Source organism: Fukomys damarensis, unplaced genomic scaffold, assembly GCF_012274545.1.
Source record: "Fukomys damarensis isolate Sample0158 unplaced genomic scaffold, DMR_v1.0_HiC HiC_scaffold_9, whole genome shotgun sequence".
Classification (NCBI taxonomy): Eukaryota; Metazoa; Chordata; class Mammalia; order Rodentia; family Bathyergidae; genus Fukomys; species Fukomys damarensis.
Genome location: NW_022900921.1, coordinates 25362023 through 25387380, shown reverse-complemented (window position 1 = coordinate 25387380; position 25358 = coordinate 25362023). Strand labels below are relative to the sequence as shown.

The window sequence follows — 25358 nt, the reverse complement described above, 5'->3', positions numbered from 1 at the left end:
CATAGGCAAACTGATTTAAACAGGAAAAGGTTAAATATCTTAAGATTAACAACCTCCCCACAACACACACCATTCCTACTTGAAAAAAAAATCACTCCAATATTTAAACAACACAACCAATTTTAGTAGGAGTTGCTTTCATTTTTAAAAAATTTGTATTTATGCCAATTATTTCAAATTTGCAACATATACCAAAATATAAGTAAACGACAAAATTTAGGCCCATATTCAGCTCTTAGCAGGTAGCTAGAGCTATCTCAGTCTATATAAAGTTATTATGCATATAAAATTTGCTCCAAAACATCTGTTTATCAGTATAGAAAATTTTTTGCTCTAAAATAATTAAGTGACTGTAATTTGAATTACAGAGAATTGTGAGTAAAACTGTTTCCCAGATACTATATATCTTTTTTCTTAAATCAGAGCCAAATTAATTTTCCCCTAAAGATACAGAATTTAAATAATTATCCCAACAGTCACTTTTTTGCAGTGATATTTAGAAAGTATTATTTGAAAATAATGCAACAAGCATTATGCAGTAAACTTCCACTGAATTTCATGATCTTCTATAGAGAAAATTATAAAATCTTTTGCTTAGCTACAAAGAGGCACAGATGGAGTCATCACTTGCCCACTCATTTAAGCATCTGTTTCAAACAAATTTACAGCAATGAAAAATAGTAGGGGAAGGGCCCCTAAATATCACGTGTAAAGAAAGAAAAATATCAAAAGTGCTTTAAAATGCAAGGTCAAAACAGGTTTGACAGTCAGGAATTAAATGCAAATAATCTTTGGAGTAGATCCACAATTCTACAAATAAAATCTTATTAAATGAATGCACTGTACATATGCAATAGGGTTCTTCAGAAAGTGGAGAGATGTAAAAGACTGCATTTCTAAACCAATCATTATTACTTATATTCAAATTAAGTATTTGAAATGCCCAAAACTTACAGGAATTGTGGTAGATATTTTAATACTTCTTTCCTTCCAAAAAGTGAAAGCAAGATACATTCCAGAATTATACAAACAACTCTATTTTCATATTCAAAAGAAAAATATGATATTATGACTCATAATCTTGTTAATTAATGACTGAAAAAGAACTATAAAGTTTTGACAATGTTGCCTTTCTGCTCTCAGTAATTTTGTTGTCTCATTTTGGCTATCTAATGAAATAAAGCAAATTGGATATTAAGCCAGTTTCATACATTATATTTAACATACTCAACCATTACCATGAAACTGTGAATTATTATATTCTGACATTGATAATTTTTGAGTACTATTTTTTTGTCTTTTTATCCAGTGTTGTTTCCATCATTATATAAATTACTATTTCTTGGTTTATTGCTATACCTCTTTATTCCCTTCAGATACAGGGAGAAAAAAAGATTCCCTAATTTTCAGAGATTTCTCCTATTATATATACTGAATATAATATTGCTTTAAGAATCTTTATTTTACTATTTTCAACCTATGTTTCAGAAGGCTGAAAACAAATGTACTCTATTTAATCTATTCTATGTTGCTCCATTTCTAAATAATAAGTACCACTTTCAAGGCAAAAAAAACCCAACAATAATAAGATGCAATATTTTCAAAATAATCATCTAATCATTTACGATAATAAGTATTTTTCTGTCCAGAAGAAGAAAATGTTTGTTAAATCTAAGAATATTATATCAATGAGTATACTGTCAGAGATCAAAATTAAAAATCAGCCTGTACCTCAGGCTTTTGGCTAATAAGAGCGGGTATGCAGTAAAGAAAATGAAATCAGTCTCTGGAGTCTATCTTCTGTGGATTGTCACTGGTGTTGACTAGGGAGAAGGCTATGTACAATTTCCAGGATATAAATAATGTATGTATCTGCCAGATGACCAGAGAAAAGACAGGGATTTAAAGTATGGGAAGGATCCTTCCATCTCAAAAGAGCTAAGTCCCTGTACATGGAGAACATGACAATAACTTCAGAAGTCTTACCAACCCCCCAAAAAACCTATAATTACAAAAAACAATTTATATAAATTATGAAATAAAGGCTAAGTCCTCCTTTTGAACATTTGTTTTAAAAAAAGTTTCCAAGAAGCCAGCTGGAGTTAAGAACACATTCATAAAGAAATTTAAAAACTATATTTGAAGGTCTCTAGGCATATCAATCATCTTGTTTGCTGATAACAAAAGTAGAAATGTTAAACCACACTACATCAAAGGAGATTGTTTTCTTTCAAATGAAAAATATAAATTCAGTTTTCCGGCTTGTTTTTCATTTTAATTAATATAAACCACATCAACAGATTCAACTTGCAGTTTCTGTCAGTTTGGGTCTTTATCATTTAAACAACACACAACCACATATCTCCCAGGGCTCCAAATGAGAGATAAAAATAAACAAGGTCTTTCATAACATATTTTAAATTATTCTTAGTATAAAATTAACCCAAATAAAAAAAATTTACCTTGATAAGATGAAGTCTTTTTTAAAAAACTCTCAAATTAATTTTTCTTTTTCTTTTTTAACCTTCTTAACTGAATTTCTACTTTTTTTCTGAGAGGTATTTTGTTCTCCACTAGTCACACAGAATTATCACCAATTTTCTATTTTTTGTTCCTAAGGAAGCAGAGCACTGGGAGAGATATTTTACTTATTTACTTTCAAAATGTACTGGCAGGTTGCAGGTTTTAAATACCTTTTTTTTTTTTTTTTGGTACCGGGGATTAAATTCGGGTCCTTGCACTTGCAAGGCAGGCCACCAAACAGCTGAGCTAAATCCCCAGCCCCTTAAATACCTATTTTGAAAAGACAACATATTACTTTTTTTAAGTCTCTCAAATTTTATTATTACCTTCACACAAAATCTCACAAATTGCTATTAAAAATAAACAATAATATTCTAAAACTACCTAAATCCAATGAGTTTGATAAAAAATTATTCCCAAGTAAAACTACATTTAAGTAGTGACAGAGTACAATAATATGAAGTTCATTATCTTTTTTAAAAAGCTATGCATAATTATAAACTGACATTATAGAACTATACCCTCATCCATGAATTATTTATTGCTCTTTGAAGGAAAAAACACCTGTTCATTTAATACCTAAACTAAAATTGAAACTGGCTTTCTCACTGGTGAACATACTCCATATCATTTATTGAGTGTCTTCTATGAACTAAGAAATATGTTGAATTTTTTAGATACAGCATATCTTTTAAACTTCTGAATTTAAGAGTTGCAACTTAAATCTAGACCTGATGCCAAAACTTATGGTTTTTCCATTTTGTCATACTGCCTTTTACAAGTCAAACCTTCACAAAATCTTTACATTCCTAGAATAGATCGACACAATTTTTTTGTTGCTTAGGTTTTGATTATCCTTATGGAATCAGCTAAAAAGACTTAAGTAAAAACTGGTGAGAATAATTTTACAAGAGACTATAGAATAAAGGTGGACATTATACAGTAATTCATTTAGCAAACTAGAACACAGAAACAAACCTGAGATGTCCTGGCTAAAACTGATAAACCAAGGAAATCCTGCAGTTAATCTAAAAATAATGTGTGCAAACTCTTCATATCTAATTTAAGTACTAGAGACTTGCTTCTTTGAAATATCATATAACACACTCTTTATATCTACTGATCTTTGTAGCCTGTGTTTTTCCTGATCAAAATCATAGGCACTTATAACAAAGAATATTTCTTATTACCTATTATCCCTAATATTTAATTGACAGGAGGCTCTCAAAAACAAAGCTAAACAAAAAGCTGAAGAAATTAAATACTGTATAGGAAGAATAAACAAATGTCCTTTAGTTTTATTTTCTATTAATTTAATTTTGAAATAATTATATATTCAAAGCAAGTTTCAAAATATAGCAGAGATGTCCTCCTGCATCCTTTATTGAGTGTCCTCAAACGATAACATCTGACATAATTATAGTACAAAACCAGGAAAGTGACATTGTACAATCCACAGATCTTATTCAGATTTTTCCTTTAGTTGCTTTTTAAGTTACAGCTTTTCCTGGTGCTAGAAATGGCCTCTTCACTTTTTAGATGAGAAAACAAGGGGTTGAAGGATTACACAAAGTCAGAACATTAAAAAGTAGCAAAAAAGGGACCGGGGATTTAGCTCAGTGGTTCTGCCATCTGCCCCGCATGCGCAAGGTCCCGAGTTCAATCCCTAGTACCAAAAAGAAAAAAAAAAAAAAAAAAAAAAAAAAAAAAAAAAAAAAACAAAAATTCTTCAGATATAGAAAATGAATCTGGATTAAAGTTATTCACTAGAATTCCATGAGAAATTCAGTAAGGATCTTTCAAATTATTTTATTTCAAATTTATCTCATGAGATGGATGCATATTTTTTCACATTATCACTTTTCATCTCTCCAGAAGCCCCAAAGCTTTCATTAAAAAAATGTATCCCCTATTGATCAGTTGAAAAATACTAAAAAGTTTTACTGCATTAGTAATACAGTAAGCCAAACTCAAAAAGCAGCAGGCTACTTTGCTACTCTGAACTCAGTGCAGGCTTATAAACACTAAATGAATGAGTGAACAAATGAATAAATAAACACACAACTTAAGTGGAGTGACCATATATACAAAACATTCCACATTTCCTAAAAGAAAAAAAGAAAGAAAAAGAAATCTCTTCTTTTTAAACAGAAATGTGTGAAGAAAAATGTTTTATTTTCTGAGTAATTTTCAGAAAAGCAGAGCAACATCCCTGAGAGAACATCTAGTCTGGCTCAACCTGGCTACGTGTCAGCATCTCCTGAGACATTAAAAAAGAACATGCTATGTCTCATTTCTCTGAGCACATGCACTCTACTCTTAAGTGCATCTTAAAATGTCTGCCTAATAATCCCTTCCTGTGCCCCTTAAAAACAACTTAAAATTTTTAAAAAAGAACATATCAAACCCCTACTCCATCTTACAAGGACAGTGGAGCTCTGTACTTTATGTTTAAAACTCACAAGTGAACTAAAATAAATAAATAATAACAACAGCCAAATAAAAACTCACAGGTAATTATCAATCCCTTAACATAAAAATGGCCTGGTCAAACTGAATGTCTTATTCAAGGTAACACAGCTAGTCAGTAAAACAGAATTGAAATCCAAGAAAGAAAAGTACTGTTTTTTAAAACATAATATATAGAAAAATTTTGAAATTATGAAATTTATTTTAATTGTGCAGTTGTTAGCCATTTTTAAAATTTGAAACTAGGCAAAGAAAATCAGCATTTAAACTCTTCTGGTATGCAATCACTATCATAACAATAGGCAGACACATATATTTAGGCAGTGAGAATATTTTCTCACTGGGATATTTAAAAAATGAAATGTATGTTTCATATCTTTTAAGTCCCACTTCTAGCATAGCAATTAGCACACTTGGTAGCACTCTTAATTGGTATCAGGAGTTTACTTGAGATGTCCACCAAATATTTTTAAGCAAAAATTCATATGTAAAATTAATGAAACTTAGATACAAAATATGACCCCACAATATTTGTTACATTGCTCATCAGATTAAACAAAAATATTTTAACTATTCACTAAATTAGAATAGTTTAATTTCTCAACTCACCTTTAATGGAATCATTTTCAGCTCTCATTATGTCAATGAGGGAACTCTCCAATGAGTGCATGTCAAATGTCCTGGGGCGATCCTGTAAACACAAACAGGCCATAAAGCACTTTTTAAAATAGCATTTATGGGGAAAAAAAAAAAAAGAAGAAGAAGGAAAATGAGCTATATGTGATGAGACACAGACCAAAAAAGTATCAAATTTACTCCAATATCAGGCACGTTTGTTATTTCTAAATACTCTTTACACTTTCAAAATATCAAAAAACACAAAGTACTCTGAACTCAGTAGTGATTTGATTTCAAAACATTAATTTCAACAAAAGCATCACTTTCATTAATATAGCATAAACCATCAAACTAATCTCCACATTAAGGAACATTAAGTAAAGGTAAAAATATTCTTAACTTCTCCACCACTTAAGATTGCAATAATGAGGCAAAGCTTTCCAAGCTTGTTCCAGTAGTTATAAACTAAACTGGCATCTATATGTGCTACTCAGAATAGCTATATTTTATTAACCAAGGTGTGAAAATAGTCATCAATTGTTTGTTAGTCCATTAAATGGTAAAGTACTCCAAAATAAATATCAGTGGGCATCGTGAAAAAAACAAATTATCCCTTTAATGAAAGAAAATAAAAATGAATGCTACATCTGTCTCCTTAATAAAGGCCATCCTTGAGTGATAATGATTTGCTTTCTCTAAAGACCTGTTTGTTTTTTTTTTGTACCGGTGATCAATCTTGGGCCCTGTGCTTGTGAGGCAGACAGCAGAACCACTGAGCCAAACACCCGGCTCTAAAGACTTCATAACCTTATATCCTATATTCAAAGTAGAAAAAAGCTTTCCCTATAATCACTACACATACAAAAAATACATAAGAATATTTTTGATACAATCTTTCCTCCCCCAATATAAAACTAAATCTGAAATAATGAGGCACTCAATACTGTGACAAAATTTTCTCTAAGGAGGAGAATGAGACCAGCAATAGAGAACTAACACGGGATGTTCTGTCCTTCCCTACTCCCCAGTGTGAAAAGTTACTAGGTCTCCAAACCACAGTCATTACTTGCCATAAAGGATAGAAAAACACCAATCAGAGTTAGCATCTGGATGAGATAACCAAAAACCACCTCGGATTCTTACTTAGTATCTCAACTTACAAAGTTAGGCTTGATTTTGCTGCCATTAAAGTTAATAGAAGAAAGAATATGGAGAATGAGAATGTTGCTACTCTAAAAGTGTGGTTTAAGGAAGGGCATTTCAAGAGTGGGCAAGGAATCCTAAAATATACAATGTCCCAACTGTTCTGGCATTTCTTGGGATGAAGAGTACTACAGATAACTAAAATTAAAGTTTGGTTTGGTGAGTCAAAAGTGGGGGGTGAAAACATTTTTAAACTCTGAGAGGAAGTAGTGACACCATGACCATCACAACAACAATATTAAAGAAAAAAGGTCTTCCAAAGGAATCTGACAAGTAGTATTCTATAACCTTTCTTCAGTTATATTTCCTCTTGCACTGGTTATTTTCTTTCTTTCTTTTTTTTCTTTAACTTTTGGTGCTGATGAGTCAACCCAGGGCTACTCATGATAACTACACTGTACCACTGTGCTACACTCATGGCGCTGTCATATGACACTTTGAATAGCAAGGCCTCCCCTAAATGAAGATTCCTCCTGGCTCCATCCCCCATCCCAATACATAGATGAATATCCATTAATTTTCACCAAATGAATTGTTTCATAATACAAACTTGATTTCTGTAGCTCAGTGTCCATCTGCAATTGTATTTGGATATAATCCAGTATTAGAAATAAGAGTTTTGCAGGTTTTTTCTCCCAGAGATGAGAGGGTAGGGATGGGGAGGGGTGAGGATGGAGGAGGCAGGTTAACAGGCTATTCTGCTCTAGAGAGATATGACTCACTCTCGAATATCTTTCCCAACTTTTCCTCCTTATGCATTCCTCTTTGTCTTCTCTTCCTCAATATGGTCCACAGAGAAGCAGGAAGGAATATGGCTAGAATCAGAAATCCTAAAGGTCTGTGTTCTCTTTCTATACTTCATGTCAAAATCTGAATTAAACCAAACTCCTTACTGCATTTTCTTTTGGAAATGAAATGGATCTCAGGAATAACAAAGTTTCACTACCTCACCTTATAGTAGCTGGATTTGTCCATCTTTCAGCAGTCTACAAACCACACCTCTAACTGGGCCATCACCATATCCATCACCAATATCCACAAGTCCTGGAGGTCAGAATCCCCAGTTACTGCTCACCTGGCTGTGAGCTTCCCAAGGGCAGGAACTACTTTACAACAAAGGTTTTCCGGTGTTTACCTCACAGGTGACACTGTTCCAAGACAGTCATCACTTTAGCCCACAGGACAGCCCAATTCTGAGATGGCAGCACTCCCTGGAAGATGATCTTTCTTTAAATATTATCATTTTCTATGTATACCACATTGTGAAATGGGTTTAAGAAGCACTGTCCCACATTTCTGTGTTACTGTGCCTCAAGCACATCCTAATGAGTAAAAATCCCACAAGTGTTTGTTAAATCAATAAATGGATGAATTCCTTCAAGTAACTTTTAAATGTTTAAAAATTATCTTTTACTTTCTGAAGGTTTGTTTATATATTTCCCTTTTCCTACTATAGAGCTGTAAATTTTCTTTTGCCAAAACAAATAATGGGAGTAGAAGGAAGAACCAGGTCTATTATTCTTTTTTCATGAAACTAAAGCAGTGCATAACCTTGTGAATTCAAGAACTTGCATTTTGCCAATCACAGAATGAACAGAACAGCAAAGCAGTTGATAAATATAACATGGTGTGATTGGAGGAGGGGTTCTTTTATAAGAGCTGTTTTCAATAAGTCAAGAAGCCCTATAAGTTTCTTAATGGGGTCCTAGAATTTAGTAAATCACTACATAGCTCCTCCCACTCCAAGTATATTTCCTGGGACATAAAGATATTTGCTAAATTTAATAACCACTGACTTCTAACTGGCAAGGTACATTAAAACTAAAATCCTAAATGAAATTTTAAAATTTCAGCAACATTTTGTGGGTTTTAAAAATACCCCTTCTTTTTTACACTGATACTATTTTTTCAACTTGTTATGGTTTAATTACAGAGGTGACTGGTAAATATCAATATACAAACTTTGATAAAATGGTAGTGACTATCAGAAATAATGTGTTGAGAAGGATTCTTAGACCTATATGAATTCAAAACAATGCCTTAGAAGATAGCTGGTGATCATATTAAATCCAAGTATCACAACTCCAGTACATGAAGTCTTCTCCAAAACCGAAGAGTATTACAAATTATACTTACTATAAACTGTTTGTAAAAATAATTTCTTACGATGCTTTGATAATTCTAAAAATTCAAAAGCCACATATTTTGCCAAGTAAACATTTTGTTCTCCAAGAGTATCCAAAGTTTATCATTTTTGATTTACAATATACTGACTTTTTATATTTTAACATGTAACAAAAAAATTTTTAATTCTAAAAATTTTTTTTAAAGCTTTACATCCCAGGCTACAAGACACTGTGTCATCAGATAGAGAGACAGAAATACATAGATAAGCCCAATGTAAAGGAACAGCACAAACAATACCAGTTTTCCTCTGTAATGACCAAAGAGTTAAATAAAAGGAAGAAGAGTGCTTTGATTTCCATATTTCATTCCTTGATTTTGCCTCTTTAAATTCCTAACTGGATTAAATGCAATTACTAATCTATTTTCTAGGATACATTTCCCAGAAAGTAAAGTCGCTGTAAAACAAAAAAATCTGTTAAGATGACAGGTCTTTGGGATCAAATGTGAACAATATAAACAAACATAAATGAGTATAATGATATTAGATACTAAAAGCCTCAGCTGTTGGAGCACATTTGTCCTCTACAACTCTTTCCTGATCCATAAAATGAAGGGGCTTGATTAGATCTCTAGCATATCATTCTAAGCTACAAAATAGGGTTTGTTTTTTTTTTCCTTGTAGTGCTAGAAATCAAACCCAAGGCCTTCTGCATGCTAGGCAAGCCCTCCATCGCCAGGCTACACTCCAGCCTATTTTTGTATTTTAACTTTGCAATATCCTAAGATGTCTGTGTTCTTCTGTGATACCCTGTTTACAAATTATAAGGACAGTTATGGCAGGAACCAAAAATGTGGATGAAAATGACTAGTCAAAGTTCATCACTTTTTATCCACAAAAAGGTAGGGGTAAACAATAGATTAGTTAGCAAATGAACCCTTACAGAGTCTTCCTTCCCACCTTCGTGCTGGGACTTGAACCAATGGCTTCACATATGCTAAGCACATTCTATACCAATGGTGGCAAACCTATGGCATGCATGCCATAGCCGGCGGTTTGCTATTACTGAAATCTCTAAAAGGTTCACCATCACTATTCTATACTATTGAGTTACCTTCTCAGCCTCTTTAGAGTCTTAACATTTTCATTGTGCTACACATAATACAAAGTAATATGCTTTTCAAAAAAAATAATTATGTAAACAATTTGTTGGAGGAAAGAAAAGAGTCTTTATTTCTGATAAAAGACGAAAGAATCTCTTATAAAACCAAAAACAACAACTCCACTTGCTTCAACTCATCTTTGCCAGTTTTTCATGACTGCCTAAAGGGAAAAAAGGTAGAAATATACAATTTTCCTTTATTGAGCACAAATAAGTACATGACATTAGTCTAGGTATTTTGTTAATATTGTCTTAATTAATCCTCAAATCTCCTAGATTGTCTTATTCTTATTTTAATAATAAAAGTTGAGACTAAAGATAATTTACACAGTTTACTGTCTGTATAGAGAGGTTACTGCAGAGTTCAGCATCAGAACAAGGATTCAAGCCCACATGTCTCTCCACAGTTAGTGATGCTTCCTTACAGAAAGTAATGGTCATAGCAGTCAAAAGAGAATGCTCCTTAAGATATATATTTGAATTAAAGAGACACTCTGCATTAAAGGCACTGAGAACATTAACATGCGGCAAGTGCCTGACAATCAAATATTACTTAATAAAGGTGACAGAAGATCATATCTGAAAGCTATAATAGACAAAGAAGACTTCTCATTCTTTCCCTTGGGGTGACAGATAAGGGTGGCACACAAATTATAGATCTATCACTAATGTATCTCTAAGTTAGCCATTGCTAACCACAGGAGAAGTGGTAGTAACAGTAATAATAATATGACACTAACTTTATGGTTTATATGGATAATCTCATTTATTCCTCATAAAAACATAAAGAAAAAATATGAGAAAATGAAAAAATGGAAATGAAGTGTTTGTAAAGTGGGAGGAGAGGAGGGGGTGAAGGGAGGGCAGGGACAAGGGGAAAAAATGGAACCAAGACCTGTCATGTAAAGGTACAAGATACCAATAATGAGAGTAACTGTACTATATACCTAAAATGTACCAATAAACTCAATGAGGGAAAAAAAACCGTAATTGGTGACATTCAGTTATCATCCCATTTCACAGATGAAAGCTCACAGTGACTAAATAATTTTATCAATGTGAGGTAAGTAGAAGAGGAGGATTTGAACCCAGGTCTTCTGACTTTAGAATACGAGTTTAATAATCATGAATGAAAATAAACATTATTTTCAACGCTTAGCAAAGCACATTTTATTACAATACTTAGACTTCATTTCATTTTGTAATCCTAATTGTTATACTTAATACGCTAACCTGCATGTCAGTAACTCAGTTTTTGTAATCTCTACATCACAGAACAATTTCTAATTAAAAAACAATACAATACCACTAATGAAAATCAAAGTTAATACAAATCAACTGACCAAACAGCCTATTTCAAAGGGCAAGATCCTTCATTTTAATATATACCTGAAAAATCCTTTCTGCCAGGGCAAAATAAGACATCAGCACACAATTAATGACCTTAGCATTTCAGAAGTAACCACAAGAAGCACGTGAACCTGTTGGCCTATCACTATCAGAACAACTAAATTGTAATTAGCCCACAAGGAAAATAATAATTTATTGAAATTTATTTATCTTATTTTTGAGACAGGTTTTAGCTATGATGCCTGTGCTGATTTGAATTCACAGTCCTCCTTCCTCACCCTCCCAACAACTGGGTTTACAGTTGCACATATCTGAGGCAATCTAAAAAAAAAACATCCAGATGATAACCTAAGCCATTGTTTTTTACACTTGAGAACACATTAGAATCACCATAAGGTCATGTTATAACAAAGAAAACTGAGTCAACTCCCAGAGTTTTTCATTTAAAAGGTCTGTATGGAGCCCAAGAAATTCACATTTGTGACAAGTGTGCCACAGGACAATTCAAGAACAACTAAGTTAAGCAATTTCATTCAACAGACTAACTTTATTATAAACAGTACTTGGGGTTGCCATCTGTAGCTTGCATCCTGACTGACCAGTTTAAATAAATGTTTCCTTCTAAAGAGAAAGACTGCTCTCAAAATCTAAAACAAGGTCTAAAGTACAGTCCTTGGGGAAGAATTGCAATCAAGTTCAACTTCAACAAATAGAGAGTTGCTTTTCAGGAAACTGAGTGGTTCACCATCAAGAACAAACAAAATACAAATCTGACCCATAATTTTCACTATAAAATATTATCCTTTGCATCTATATACCTGTTACCTTAGGCATACCATTTTTTTCTTAACATAGGCTATGTGCTTGGATAGTCATTAATTATATATTTCCTCTCAAAACTATTAGGCATATGACCTAGATGCCATCTCTATTTTAAAAAAAGAATATTCTAATGTACTTTTTTATTAAGATTTTTCTAATTTATCAAGTCATATCATCAGAAAACTGTAGACTACATCTTAGTCCCTGTTGATTTGCCTTTATAGAATTATGGATTAAAAAATATGACCTCAGATTTTAATAATAAGAAAATATTAGTATCTTCTATCTTTAACAAAGATGTTAAATGTCTTTGGATTTTCTTGAAAAATCTGCTGCCAAGGGAAAAATTCATTATATCTATCAATATCCCATAATTAGAGACCTACAAGACAAGTTTCTTTCAAAAATATTTCAGTCTTATTTAAAATATGTTTACTTCCATCAGAGAATAAGAATTACATAAATCACTGTGTTTTACTTTTATCATGCTGGATATTGGGAAGTTGACAACTAAGTTGTACTCAGAGGTAATGACTATCTTCAGACTAAATTTTTTCATCTAAATTTAGCCCATATTATCCATCACCACTAATTTTTTATTATTGGTTCTTTTTACACTTGAGTTATTAATTTTTGGCATTACTGGACTGGATCTAAAACACAAAATGTAAATTATTAAGTATAACCACATTATTAAAATTCAAAGCCAAAATTCCCTCTCTACTTTCTTTTTTGTAAAAATATATATTAATGTGATCACATCTGAGATGGCTCAGAATCTGCATCAGACTATGGAAGTTTCTCTTTTTGGCTTAATACTTTCCCTGGTGAAGAAGGAAAAGGAAAAGATTTTGGTTTAAAAGGAAAGTCTATGAAAGTATGTTAGCTGACAAAATAGGAAATTTGAGATACGAGTAGAGTCTAACCAAAGATAGTTATGAAAATTGTAATCCAAGATTTTCCAAAATCTATTCTTCTTGGAATAAATGGCATGTAAATTCACAGATCATCAAGAGTTGATTTTATAGCCAACTATAGTTAACTTTCAAATTACTTCCAAATTACTCTCACATTCCTGTGCAGGTAGCATCACTTTTACTGTGCATCCCCTTAGCACTCTAACACTCCACAGGATATTGACAAGCTAGGTTAAGGCTATTTCCCTACTGGACTCGAAGCTTCACTCATCTTCACATCTTCAGAATATAATGCATATACAGCATGCTATAAATCTATCACCACCAATATAGAAAAGGACTAACACATTCTTCTTGGCTCTGTGCTGTGCATCTTACATAAATTATAAATCATTTATATGCATTAGTTCCTTACAGGTACCATACAAAGTCACCGCATTATATCCCTATTTTAGGCAAATGAAGTTATGAGCAGTTAACTAAGTGCCTTCAGAGTAAATAGTAAGTGATACAGCTTGTCTTCAGAGAAGCTCAAGAAGAGCAGACCCTTTACATGAATCTCGTCAAGACCTAGAATTTTCTCTTTTGACATCCGAAAGGTATGAAATCCTTCACTGTATATACAAAGCCTGAATGCACACAAGTGTCAAAACCTGATGTCAAAGAGGTAATTATCTGAAGAAGGAAACAGAATTTAGTAGTATCTCATATTTCTTAGCAAGTTCTTTTTTAATTGAATACTTTCTCATCAAGACCTCTTCAATGAAGGTGAACAGTCTTACAGATCTTAGCCTACAAAACGTTCCCTAAAAGAATTATAAACTATAACTAACTGAATAAAATGTCTTCAGTATATTATCTTCATTGGGTCATAGGCTCCATATGGTTTCCATGTGAACTGATAAATCTTAAGGTCTCTCAACAAAATCTGTAAGAAAATCGTCTTTCATTCTCCCTTCACTAAATAAAACATAGTTATTTTGAGCCTTAGAAATTCCTACCACAAATTCACCACTTATTTGTAATAAAAAAAAAAATCAAACTGGAATTTTAGGCTCGATTGACTTTTTCTTCTTAACAATTTGTTCATGTTAATCTCATTTGGCAGAAAGAAATAAAATTTATTGGAAGACCTTGGTTTAAATCACCATTTATTATGCAAGTAATCTTGACACTGCAATATCACTGAACCTTAGTTTCATCTACAAAATAAGGATACAACACCTCCCTTACAAAACTGTGGTAAGAAATAAATGAGACAAGGTACGTGACAGCACATACAGAAAACCTAGCAGTCAGGAACCCCGTTCAGTAAATATTCCTTCTGCCCCTTCTTTCTGTAGTACAATGGAAAAGAGCCTGAAACTCACATTTTAAATTAGGCATTGGAAGTATTTGAATAATTCACTGCACTATTTCCTATAGCCTGTTTTCATAAAGATAATCATAAGTCCAAGCATCTAATCTAAAACGAAAAATATCACAGAAGATATCTCTTACCTAATAAACTCTTCAGGACAAGAGGACAATGGGTTAAGTAAAAAATACTAAAACTCAGTTTTGAGGGATGAAGCCACAAAGATTCATGAAGATCCCGACTGGTTGGCTGTTAGGTTTTGTCTGCTAGGCCTGATCAGAATCTGAAGTCAGGAGGGGAAATGCCCCACCCAAATGCACAATCCTTATTCTTAAACTAGAGCATGTGTCCTGTAATCCTTGATGTCTCTTCTCTTTTGTGAGCTTTACAATTCCAAGAAGCAGTTTGTGCCCAGCTTCTGCCTTTCTGGGTCCTTACAAGACTCAAGCTCTCTAGTCTCTTGGCAGAAGGCATTCCTCAACTCTCAAGCACAAAACAGAAGTCGCCAGACTGTACCCTTCAAGAGAAGGATCACATTTGCTCTGATTTTTAAATATTCCCAGTCCACAATCCACCAAACACATGGGAGTATTTGTTGATTAAGAAATGAAAAGGTTCAATAAAGTCCAAAGGCCTAATAGCCAAACTTGTATATTCCTCTTAAAAATAAAAAAACAAAAACAACCCCCAAAGCTTTGTTCTGTCCTGTTACTCCTCTCTCATTCTTCCTTGCTAAGGTTCAACCCATAAATCTATACAACTGTAAATCTACATGATAGCTGGGATTATAAGAGGAAAATGGTATAATTTCCTCCAAAATTTCTGGTCACTGGCTGATTGTTTTGGCACTTTAGCTGGCCTTTTTTTGTGTGTGATGGCCTAAAAGGATATGAGGCCAGTAATGGTATCTATAGAGATTAGCACCTGGTCAAGCAATGAAACAGGCTGAGGAGGTACAACCACAATGCGGGCTTTGCTTTAGTTTTTCACTACTGTATATTTCTCAAAAACAAAAAACCAAACCAAACCAAACAAAACAAAACAAAACCCACTTGAAAGATATCTTTTACGTTTTGTTTTTTTAAACACGCCTTATCTTTTAAAGATACATAACTGAGACATCTACAGATGAACTGATATAATATCTGAGAATTATTTCAAGATAATAAGAACAGGGGGAATATTAAGTGTACAGATGATAGAACTGTTCACGAGACAATAACTGTTGAAGCCTGGTGACATGTACATGGGAGTTACTCCATATTATTTTGTCTAGTACTTAATATGTTAATTTTTCCATAATAACACATGTAAAAGAAATGGCAGGGGAAAATAATTTGTCACTATATTTTTCAGCAGTGTTCAAGAAAATAATGAGTATTAGCTTGAGTTCCATTATTATTTAAGTATAGTAGTTTTAATTTAAAAATTAGTTCATCTATAAAATTACTCTTTAAAATTAAGTTTAGCCAGGGATTTAGCTCAGTGGTGATGCTACTTGCCTCGCAGGTCCAAGTTTGATCCCCAGTACCAAAAAAAAAAAAAAAAAAAAAAAAAGTTAAAATTAAGTTTAAATTATCACACATCAGTTATACACCACTGGATTCACCTTTTTTTTTTCTGCTAAATCACTTATCTGTCCTAGGTTGCATTTATATTGTCTCAAAAGAAATTATCTGAGAAATAAAACATATCCAGTAAGATAAGCAATACTAAAAATTTACAAAATTTTGCATAGAAATCTATGATGTATTAATAATTAATTTCATGATTTTATTCAATATTTGAGAGCCATATTTTAAATTTAAAAATTTAAGGTACTTAATATGTCTACATACTTAATATACCTCACAACTTTTTACTATTATGTATTATTTTCCTGATGAGGAATTGACTACCAAATTTAACGGATTTACTCAATGCCACACTACTAATTAGAGTTTAGAGCCAAACTTAAGTCTGTCTGGTTCCAAAGCCCAGTGTTTCCTCTACTATATTTTTGGCCTCACAAAATGGCCTTCCTCAAAATACTATCCTTCTAGGCCAGGGATTTGGCTCAGCAGCAAGCACAAGGTCCTGAGTCTGATCACCGATACCAAAAAAAAAAAAAACCAAAAAAAACAAAAACACTATCCTTCTAGTGGCAACTTGCAAAATTATTCATGTATCACATTCACAAAATGGTTAAAACATACACACAGTCTATACCTTCAAATTTCTATCCACGGTTTTCTAAAAACGTGAAAATGTAACTCATTCTGTTTCAATACTATAAAATATAAGAAAAACCTTGAGACTCAAATACTATAATTTATATGTATTTTTAGTATATGTATTGCTATATATTTATCATGACAAAACCATACTTTTAGTTTCCATGAGGCATCTTTGAACAAATGAGTATTTGTCACAAAAAATTAAAATGAATGCTCACATCATAGGCTCCTTGCCTTAAAAACACATTATTCACATTATCTGTGATGAGAACAAAAACCCAGTCACATACATAGGTAAATAGAGCTGATACTGGATCTTCAAGATTATTTTCTTTGTAGAGAGACAGAGAAAGAGCATGAGGAAAATGAATTGAGACTGTAAATTCAAACAGGCACATGTTAATTATAAGACTACTTTTCCTATTGCTTTCTTATGAACAGCAACAAAGATCACTCTCAAAAGCTTAACCTCGTGAATTAAGTCGCATCTTTCTAGTTGCAACTAACAACAATCACAATTTCTAGGTTTGCAATAAATAGGTTTCTCCTCACAGATGTTGAAACAATGTATTGATCATATTTCAAGGCTTTGCTGAAGACAAAATATAATTTAAAAAATTCTACCCTGAAATTAGTTTTCACTATAACAGAAAAAAACAATTAAACCTAGTTAGAAGCCTTTCTAAAAGGAGGGAGGAAACTCTATCTGGTAGGCTTTTCCCAAATTTTTTTCAATATCTCAATTCTGCTAGAACTAGAATCCTTCAATCCATATTTTTAGCTGAAAAATTAAGTACTTTTTTCTTTCGAAGTCAAAGTAATGTTTTCTATGCAAAATTCTCTCTTGGGCCTATATTTATGATGTCATATGTTAAGGCAATTTTAGTAATTCACCATGACTTTCAGAAAGGAAGCAGTGAAGTAATTTTTTGTTTACAAATATATGATTCAGTATATAATTTTAAGGATCCATAACTGACAGCACTAAGAGAGTTACTAAAGTGACAGAAATTACTTGCTTGGTCAAGACAACTTTATGTTGATAGAGCAAATGAGGTTCTAAATAAAATCCTAAAGTATTTTCCTACAGTAGAATTTTAGGATATGTCTGTGACACACAGAATTTTTTTCCTACTCCTTGCTTCTTCGCTAACAGAGGTAAGAACAAACTAATTCAGCTGTAGATAATGGAGTATCAGCATATATGCCAGGCAATTTTCCTCTGCTTTCCTGTAAGGACAGAACATCTAGGCATCTCTCCAAAAAAGTGCTATATTCAAATATTACTGGAAGGTGTCCCAATATATTATTTGGGTTGGACATCAGAATTCCAAAATGTGTTTGTTATCTAAAGTTGATAAATATATTCATTTGTTTTCTACTTTCAAATTTCTACCACTAGCTTTTTGTTTTGAGACAGGGTCTCTCTATGATTCCAAACTGGACTTAAGTTCCCCAGACTTAACTGATCTTCCTGCCCCAACCTTGAGAGTAGCTGGGACCACACCTGGCTTAGCTTTTGATCAATCAATCAATCATCATGTATCACTGTAAAATTTTTCCTTTCATCTGATGTGCTCCTGGGAGGTACTCCTCTCACTTCCACCCCTTCCTGATTATGTTAAGAGGCACCACAGTATAAAATAATGAAGAGCTAAATCTTGTGTGTAAATAAGTATGATTTCTACCTCATGGTATGGGATCGTTGAATGAATTAAATCAGTAAATATATATAAAACAGAATAAACTAGGTGTGTTAGCTCTTATTATATGTATATTAATGAATCTGAAAATAGGATTTGAGGAATATAACTTATTTGGGGAAGTATTAATCATAAATTTGGAATCTCTGTTCATGTTTCATAAACATACATAAAAGAAAATGTTGAGATTAGACCAAAAAATATGAAATTAAAACTTTATTCATATTAATGTCCTATATGTATCTAAAACCACAGTAAAAAATGTTATTCTAGCTCATTAAAAAATAAAATAAACATTGCACAATAACAGTTAAATTGTAAATAATTATTTCCTTTCAATAATAACATTCTAGCCTCTGACTGAGTACCAATATTATCATGTAAATTCTATTCTTCACTTTGTGATATATTTCAAGATCTCTCCATAACACCCGAGGAATTCTTTTTGATGGCAATGGAACTGCTAGTATCTATAAACTCTGTTTTCCAAAATTAGTAGTGTTTAAATTATACATTTAAATAAGACAGAAATATACAGAAAGAAGAGTGTGAGTTGTAGTTGAAATAGTGAGTTTCATAGCTGGTTGCTTTAGAATCATAAGGAACTTTTTCAGAGTTCACCTAGGTCACCACCTACACTTTTTGAAGAAACCGAGGCCCTCAGATCTGATACTGACAGAACCAAGACTACAATGTATGTCTCCTGAATACCACCCAAATAAATACTACTTCCAATTATTTTCTGATCAAACTTAACCATAAATTCATATCAATTCAAAAAGGTACTATTTGCCAAAAACTAATTCAAAAGAATTATTGTCAAAAACACACATAAGAACTGTTTTCATTTAAGTAAACAGGACAGTAGTCAGCTTATTCACTTCTTATGATGTTTTTTTCAAATCCCAAATGGGAGTTACTTGTCATAAGAGATTTTTGAAATTGCTTATTTCTCTTGTGACTTTCAAATCACCCCATGCATGCTTACTCTCCTGTTCTCTCACTCAGACATACACTGAAAAATAGTGAACACTGGGAGTAAGAATTAGCGATTTACTTTCTAATCCTACAGTATTTGAGCCAGGTACATTGACAACCCTTTTCTCATCCTCAATATAACAGACAGGTAATCATTCCAACAGTATATTTTAGTTCCAATCAATCTTGGCCTATGTTTCATAAATCAGCTGAATCTCAAAAAAAGTGATCAAAAAGATTTCATATGTTAAACACAAGCCATTAGCCTCAAAAGAAAAAAAAAATCAATGTGCATATATGCATATCTATTCACTTACTAAACTTTTCCAAAGCAAACATTTATCATAAGTCATTAAAATGAGAATGGGAGACAGAACATAAAGTCAGATTAATTCATTCTATCAGTGTACAGTAGCAAAATTTTAAGAAAGTACTCATTCTGAGTCTAATTCAGTTAAAATGTACAGAATCCCACTTCAGATTTTTCAAACTAGCAATAGATGAATAATTCATAAAGGTTACCTTTGCATTGAATATTCTTTAAATTCATGTCCAAAGGAATATCTAAAACAACTTTTAAAAAACAGACTTCATGGGATAGGTTTGTCAATGTCTTGAACAGCCAGCCATTTATCTCACCACTAAAACATGACAATTGCTCTTTGGTTTGAGTAAAAACACTTTCTAAAAGCAAATGTCAATTATTTTTTAATAGGAAAAAAGCATTTAAAATCTAAAACTAAATTTAACTGGATAGCACTGCCCTGAATCCTTAAGGAAGGAACCAATATGTAAATAAGTCCTTGGAATGACAGAATCTCATAGTAAACTTCCCTTCCCCCTAAGCAAATGACTAACTAAAACAGGTAATTCTGCTTGTGCTAACATCATATTTGAGAACACTGCAACTATTTTGTAATCTGTTTTAGCCCTTACAGAAAGCTCTCTAAAATAATTCCTCTAACTGTAGCACATGTATAGGTACATGTATATGCACGTATATAATTTTTAATGCTTGCTTTTTAGCTAGAATTTGTAATCTTACTGTGTGTAATTTCCATCTCTCTAAAAACGGAGATGAAAATACAACCTACTTGTGAGCTGCTCTATGGACTAATTCAATGTTATCGCATTACTTCCTACAAATTTTCTAAACATATATAAATGACCACACTCCCAAAGTATACAAATTGAGTAGGGCAAGTGATTTTCAACTAAAAATGAAATTTCTTTTAACTGGCTGCTCATTAGTTCAAAAACATCATGTGATTCTTGCCATAAAAACGATATACTGTTGCAAGAAAGACAAGTGATCTTTGCCTACATCTATTTTTAGGAATGGTTTAATTATCTACACCCCTAGTGTTAACATAGGAAAATAAACAAATGGGTGAAAGGCGTCATAAAAAACACTCAGAAATCAAGACTTGCATAGTATTCGAAAGGAAATGAGTTCATCATGCTGTAGGCCATGGGTTTGATTCTCAGCACCACAAAATATTCAAATCCATTAAAAAATAAATGGCGATGAAGAAAACATTGAAATTCTATCTCTGGCTGGTAATTTCTTCTAACACAAGGCACCTAGAATTGCAGCAGTTTGGAAGGAACTGCTGAATTGGTCACACTGCAAGGTCCTGGGCTTAAAATATAACCAGTGAGAAAATGGCTATAGCCAATAGTTGGTTTTCTGTGAATCACTACTTTTTCAGTGTCAAAAGAAATGATTTTTTGAGGTATATAGTTACTTCATATAGGCAGAAAACATTAGTTTCCACAACAAAATAGATTACTCCTACATATTACTTGTTCTCACCTAAATATTAAGCATGGAAAACTGATCCTGATTTTCTTTTCAGACAAGAAAGGAATTAGTTAATAATTATGCCATTATTAATTACTTGGTATTAATAATTATCATAGAAAGATTAAGATTACAATTTGAAGATTGCCAAAGACACAGCTAAATATTCAGTTCCAAATTATACTTTTCTCTTGCTAAAACAGTCTGCCAATTGATTTATTTACTAAGAGCTCTGATGTGAATACGGACAATTCAGACTCTTTAGTTCCACAGATAATACGCAATGCTATTTCCTTATTCATTTTATCTGCTACTGGAACATAACTTACCGGAAAAGGAAAAATGTTGTCAGCCCTGTTCAAGCTATCTTCCATCCAGGATTTAGGGGCAAAGGCAGAGCTGGGGCGAGCATACTTCTGGAGCTGAATGTGATTGCTTGCAAAATTTTTCTTCAAAGGTGAGATGGAGTTCAGGGGTGTTATTCCACCATTCAGCCCTCTGCGGTGATCTCGGCCTTGGGAACCTCCCCAGCCACCATAACCCCCACCTCCTGGGCTCCAGGAAGAAGATGGGGTTGGAGAAGGACTCTGGTAACTGCTCCATGGAGAGGGGGGCTTGTTGAGATTATTTGCCAAATGAGGCAGCTGGTTAAAAGCAGCATTTCTGTGTGTGAAGGGTGGGGGGTGGGGACTGGCAGGAGACCTCCTTTGCTGCTGATGCTGACTATGATGATGCTGGAAATGGGGGTGATGAGGGTGGTGCTGTGAAAGAGGCCCAATCTGAGGGGAGAAGCTGCCCCCAAAGCCAGGGCTGACATGATGGGGGAAATTCTGAAATAACAGAGCACCGTTATTAGCTGAAGCTGCTGGGACCCCTCCCTGGTGAAAGAAACTTGCATCTTCATTGATTATTGTGGAGGAAGAAGGCGCTATTGCTGCTGACCAGTTACTGAAACCAGTAAGAGATGATGCACTAGATGTCAAGGGTTGAGTTGAAGTACCTAGCCCAGTGGCTTCTTGATAATCAAAACCGGTCAACACTGGTGATTCAATTCTTATTTTCTCCTTCCCACTGCCATTTTCTGAAGAATTGTCCCCTTGACTTTCTTCAGACTTTGCCTTTTCAGTTTCAGGCAGTATTCCAGCTTCCTGACCTGGACTTGGGGAGAGCTGTTGCTTTTCTAAAGGGTCTTGCTGTTCCTGTTGCTGACTTTTTGCTTTTTCAGACCCTAAGATCTCATCCTGAATATTATGGGTAGCTGGAGCAGGAAAGAGCCAAGCTGACCCAGCACTGCTGCCATTGGCAGCTGTGTTATTATTTATAAAAGCAGCAGGGCTGGGGGTGGCATTTTGGTGATGGTGTGGAGGCTGTAGATGTGGATGGAATCGGACTGGAAAAGCAGATTTATTCCCAGTATTGCTTTGAACTAGCACTCCAAACCCGTAATCCCCCATTTATTATTTTTAGGATTAGAATTTCACAAAAAATAATTGAAAACCTGATGTCTCACGCCTTTTGTCCTCTATCTCAAATTTTAGTTGTTGGTTTGCTCCAAATATTGTTTATAGTTATAGCACAAAGATTGTAGATTATCACCCTAAAGTATCTGATTTAGAATTCTGGTCTCTTTCTGGAAGAAAAAAAAAAACTAAAACAAATCTCTTAAAACGTTAACATGAATCCAATTGGGCTTATTTCTAGGAGGAAATAAAAACGAAGAGGGTAAAAATCAAGTCTTTGGTTAGTAAAATAGGCGCTTTCTTTTTCCAAAGGAAAATGTATATGAATGACAAAAACACAGCTTCTCAAGCATCTATGGATGTAGAAGAATAAGCATTGTGCGGAGTAAAAATATATATATATATATATAATTTAACAATCACATGTGGTCTTCCTCAGCAGTTTAGATTCACTCACATAAAAATTAGAATAGGACTAAGAGGAGAATATGTTCTTCTTTTCTTGGCAGCTTGGTTAAAAAATCAGGAATAATTTAAGAACATTATATATTATATATATATATCTATATATAGATAGATTATATTAGGTTATCTGGGGTGGGAGGTGAATTCCTGGTTGAGGGAGAGGAAATCAGCATTGACTAATGGAAAGATGATTGCAGGGAGGTTTCTGCTGTTCCTGGTCCTGTTTCTGCTCTTTCACAGGGTGCAGTTTTGGCCTCTGGGGCTGTTCCTGAGGCACCGGGTGCAGATCTTGCTGCGGTCGCTGTTCTTGGGCTCCCCCCCGGCCTCCTCTCCCCCATGAAAGGGGTTGGAAACACCCGTTTCTCCCTCTTGCGGGGATAGGGGGTCGTGATCTGGAGGGATTAGCGAGCCTGGACGAGGGCGGGATGGCGGCCCGGGGGTGCGGAGACCAAGGGGGCGACCTGGAAGGTCCTGCGGTTTCTGCCTCTTCCCCTCTCTGCGGCTCCGGGGTTTTTTTCCCTCATGGGACCCAGGGGCGGTTTGTTCAGTTCTCTCAGTTCAAGTCTCCGCAGGGGGAGTGGGGGAGGGAAAAAAAAAAAAGAAAATCCCACTACCGCAGTTATTCTAAAGGAGAAAGGCCTCCCCCTTGGCGCTCTCTCTCTCTTTTCCTCAGATATTTAAAAAAACTATAATTTAGAAGGCTTTTGTTTCTCCTCACGGTTGCTGGGCCGCCCTCGCCGCCGTCACCGCCGCCGCTTTACCCGGGTCCCGGAGTCCCAGCTGTCGTTGTTGCGAACTCCACCTGGCTCTTCTTTTTCTTCTCTTCTTCTTCCTCTTCTTCTTTTGCTGTCGCCGCTGTCTCCGCCGCCACCGCCTCCCTGTGCCTGGGTCCCGCAGCCGCGGCTGAGTCCTTCTCCTCAGGACCCAGCCGAGTGAAATGACAACCAGCTGGAAAGACCGAGAGACACTTCCGGTTCGAACAGGGAGGGGTGGGGTCCCGAGTACGCCCCACCCATCTTCCGAAAGACCAATAAACTGTTATGATTCAGGTGAAGCCACGCCCCCAGCTTTAGAGTCCCTCCCAGGAAGGTCAAAAAGTAACCTCGAGAGACGCCCCTTCCGTCTGCGCCTCACCCAGTGAGGCCCGTCGCTGAGAGCCGGTTTCCCCATCCCAGAGTTAGCTCAGTCTGTCGCCATCTTTTGTATGGTCAAAGGATTCCTTCGATGTTTATCTTCGCCAACTGGGCTTCGTAAGAGGGCTATATAGAAACGCGATGAATAGAATCAGCTCCTAGAAAACTACAGCATAGATTCAAGGTGTTGAAAATCGAAGCAGAAACTTGTGAAGCTGCAGACCAATGAGAGGAGTGCCCTCAATAAAGGTGGTGCCTCGAGCCTCACGTGCTCTGGACCGAGCTCCGCCCCAGAGGGATCTGGAATGGAAGGAAGAGCTTCCCTCGACTCTGCGGTGCCTAAGATTGCGTATGTCCTTACCCAGAATGTAGACCTCCCCGAGGGACTGTCCCTTACCCTCCATTTCCCACCTGTATCCCTACTGTCCCGTCTTGTCCTTGAGATGCCGAGTCTGTAAGCGTGTATGACTTGAGTCCTCATCTCGCCGTTCTAGTTTAGCTTAGACCCGATACGGAGGGACATTTCCAAAATGAAAATTCAGTCATGGCTCTTCACTCCTGTCGCTTCTATGGCTGCTTATGACCTCAAGAATAAAAGCCACAATTAGTCCGGTATTCAGTCCTTTTCACCTTGTGAGCAGTGTATTTTAACTCCTAGTCTCCCTCTCCCAGTACTTTGTCTTTTTGCATGCCCTTTCTTTGAACCCCCCACTTGGTATATCACAATTTTGCTTTAGAGTAAAAAACTACCGACTCTGTTTCAATTCTAATACAAGTGCCCACAGCTGTGTGCACACCTCGTACTAATTACAGTATATTGTAATAGTTGCATATACCTCCTAGACCTGTGCTGCCCTATGGGCTCTTTGAGGAGTGGGCATTATAGATGCCTCAATTAATGAATCCTGAAGACATGAATGGACAAACCAGCGACAGTGAAGTCTTTCCTAAGTAACAGCTCTTATTTTCAGGCTCAATTAATAATTTACTTCCTTATGCCAATTTGGTTTGGAACTCACATCACAAACTTTCATCATTCAGGTTCTTTCTTTG

General features: G+C 34.7%; 1 protein-coding gene across 4 annotated transcripts in view; it reads right to left on the bottom strand.

Annotated features, from left to right (window-relative positions):
- Cpeb4 (cytoplasmic polyadenylation element binding protein 4) overlaps positions 1-24390 on the bottom strand; it is a 57830-nt gene extending 33440 nt beyond the window's left edge. For 3 of the 4 annotated variants that reach the window (XM_033761634.1, XM_033761635.1, XM_033761636.1), the window contains exons 1-2: positions 21577-24236; positions 5602-5683 (exon numbers count right to left, since the gene is read on the bottom strand). In XM_033761634.1, coding sequence (XP_033617525.1) covers positions 5602-5683; positions 21577-22701 — 1207 coding nt within the window. In that variant the 5' untranslated portion in view covers positions 22702-24236. Of the gene's footprint in view, positions 1-5601; positions 5684-21576; positions 24237-24306 lie in introns of those variants that run through there. The other variant, XM_010622156.3, reaches the window with a different exon arrangement.
- Between the last annotated feature and the right edge of the window lie 968 nt (positions 24391-25358).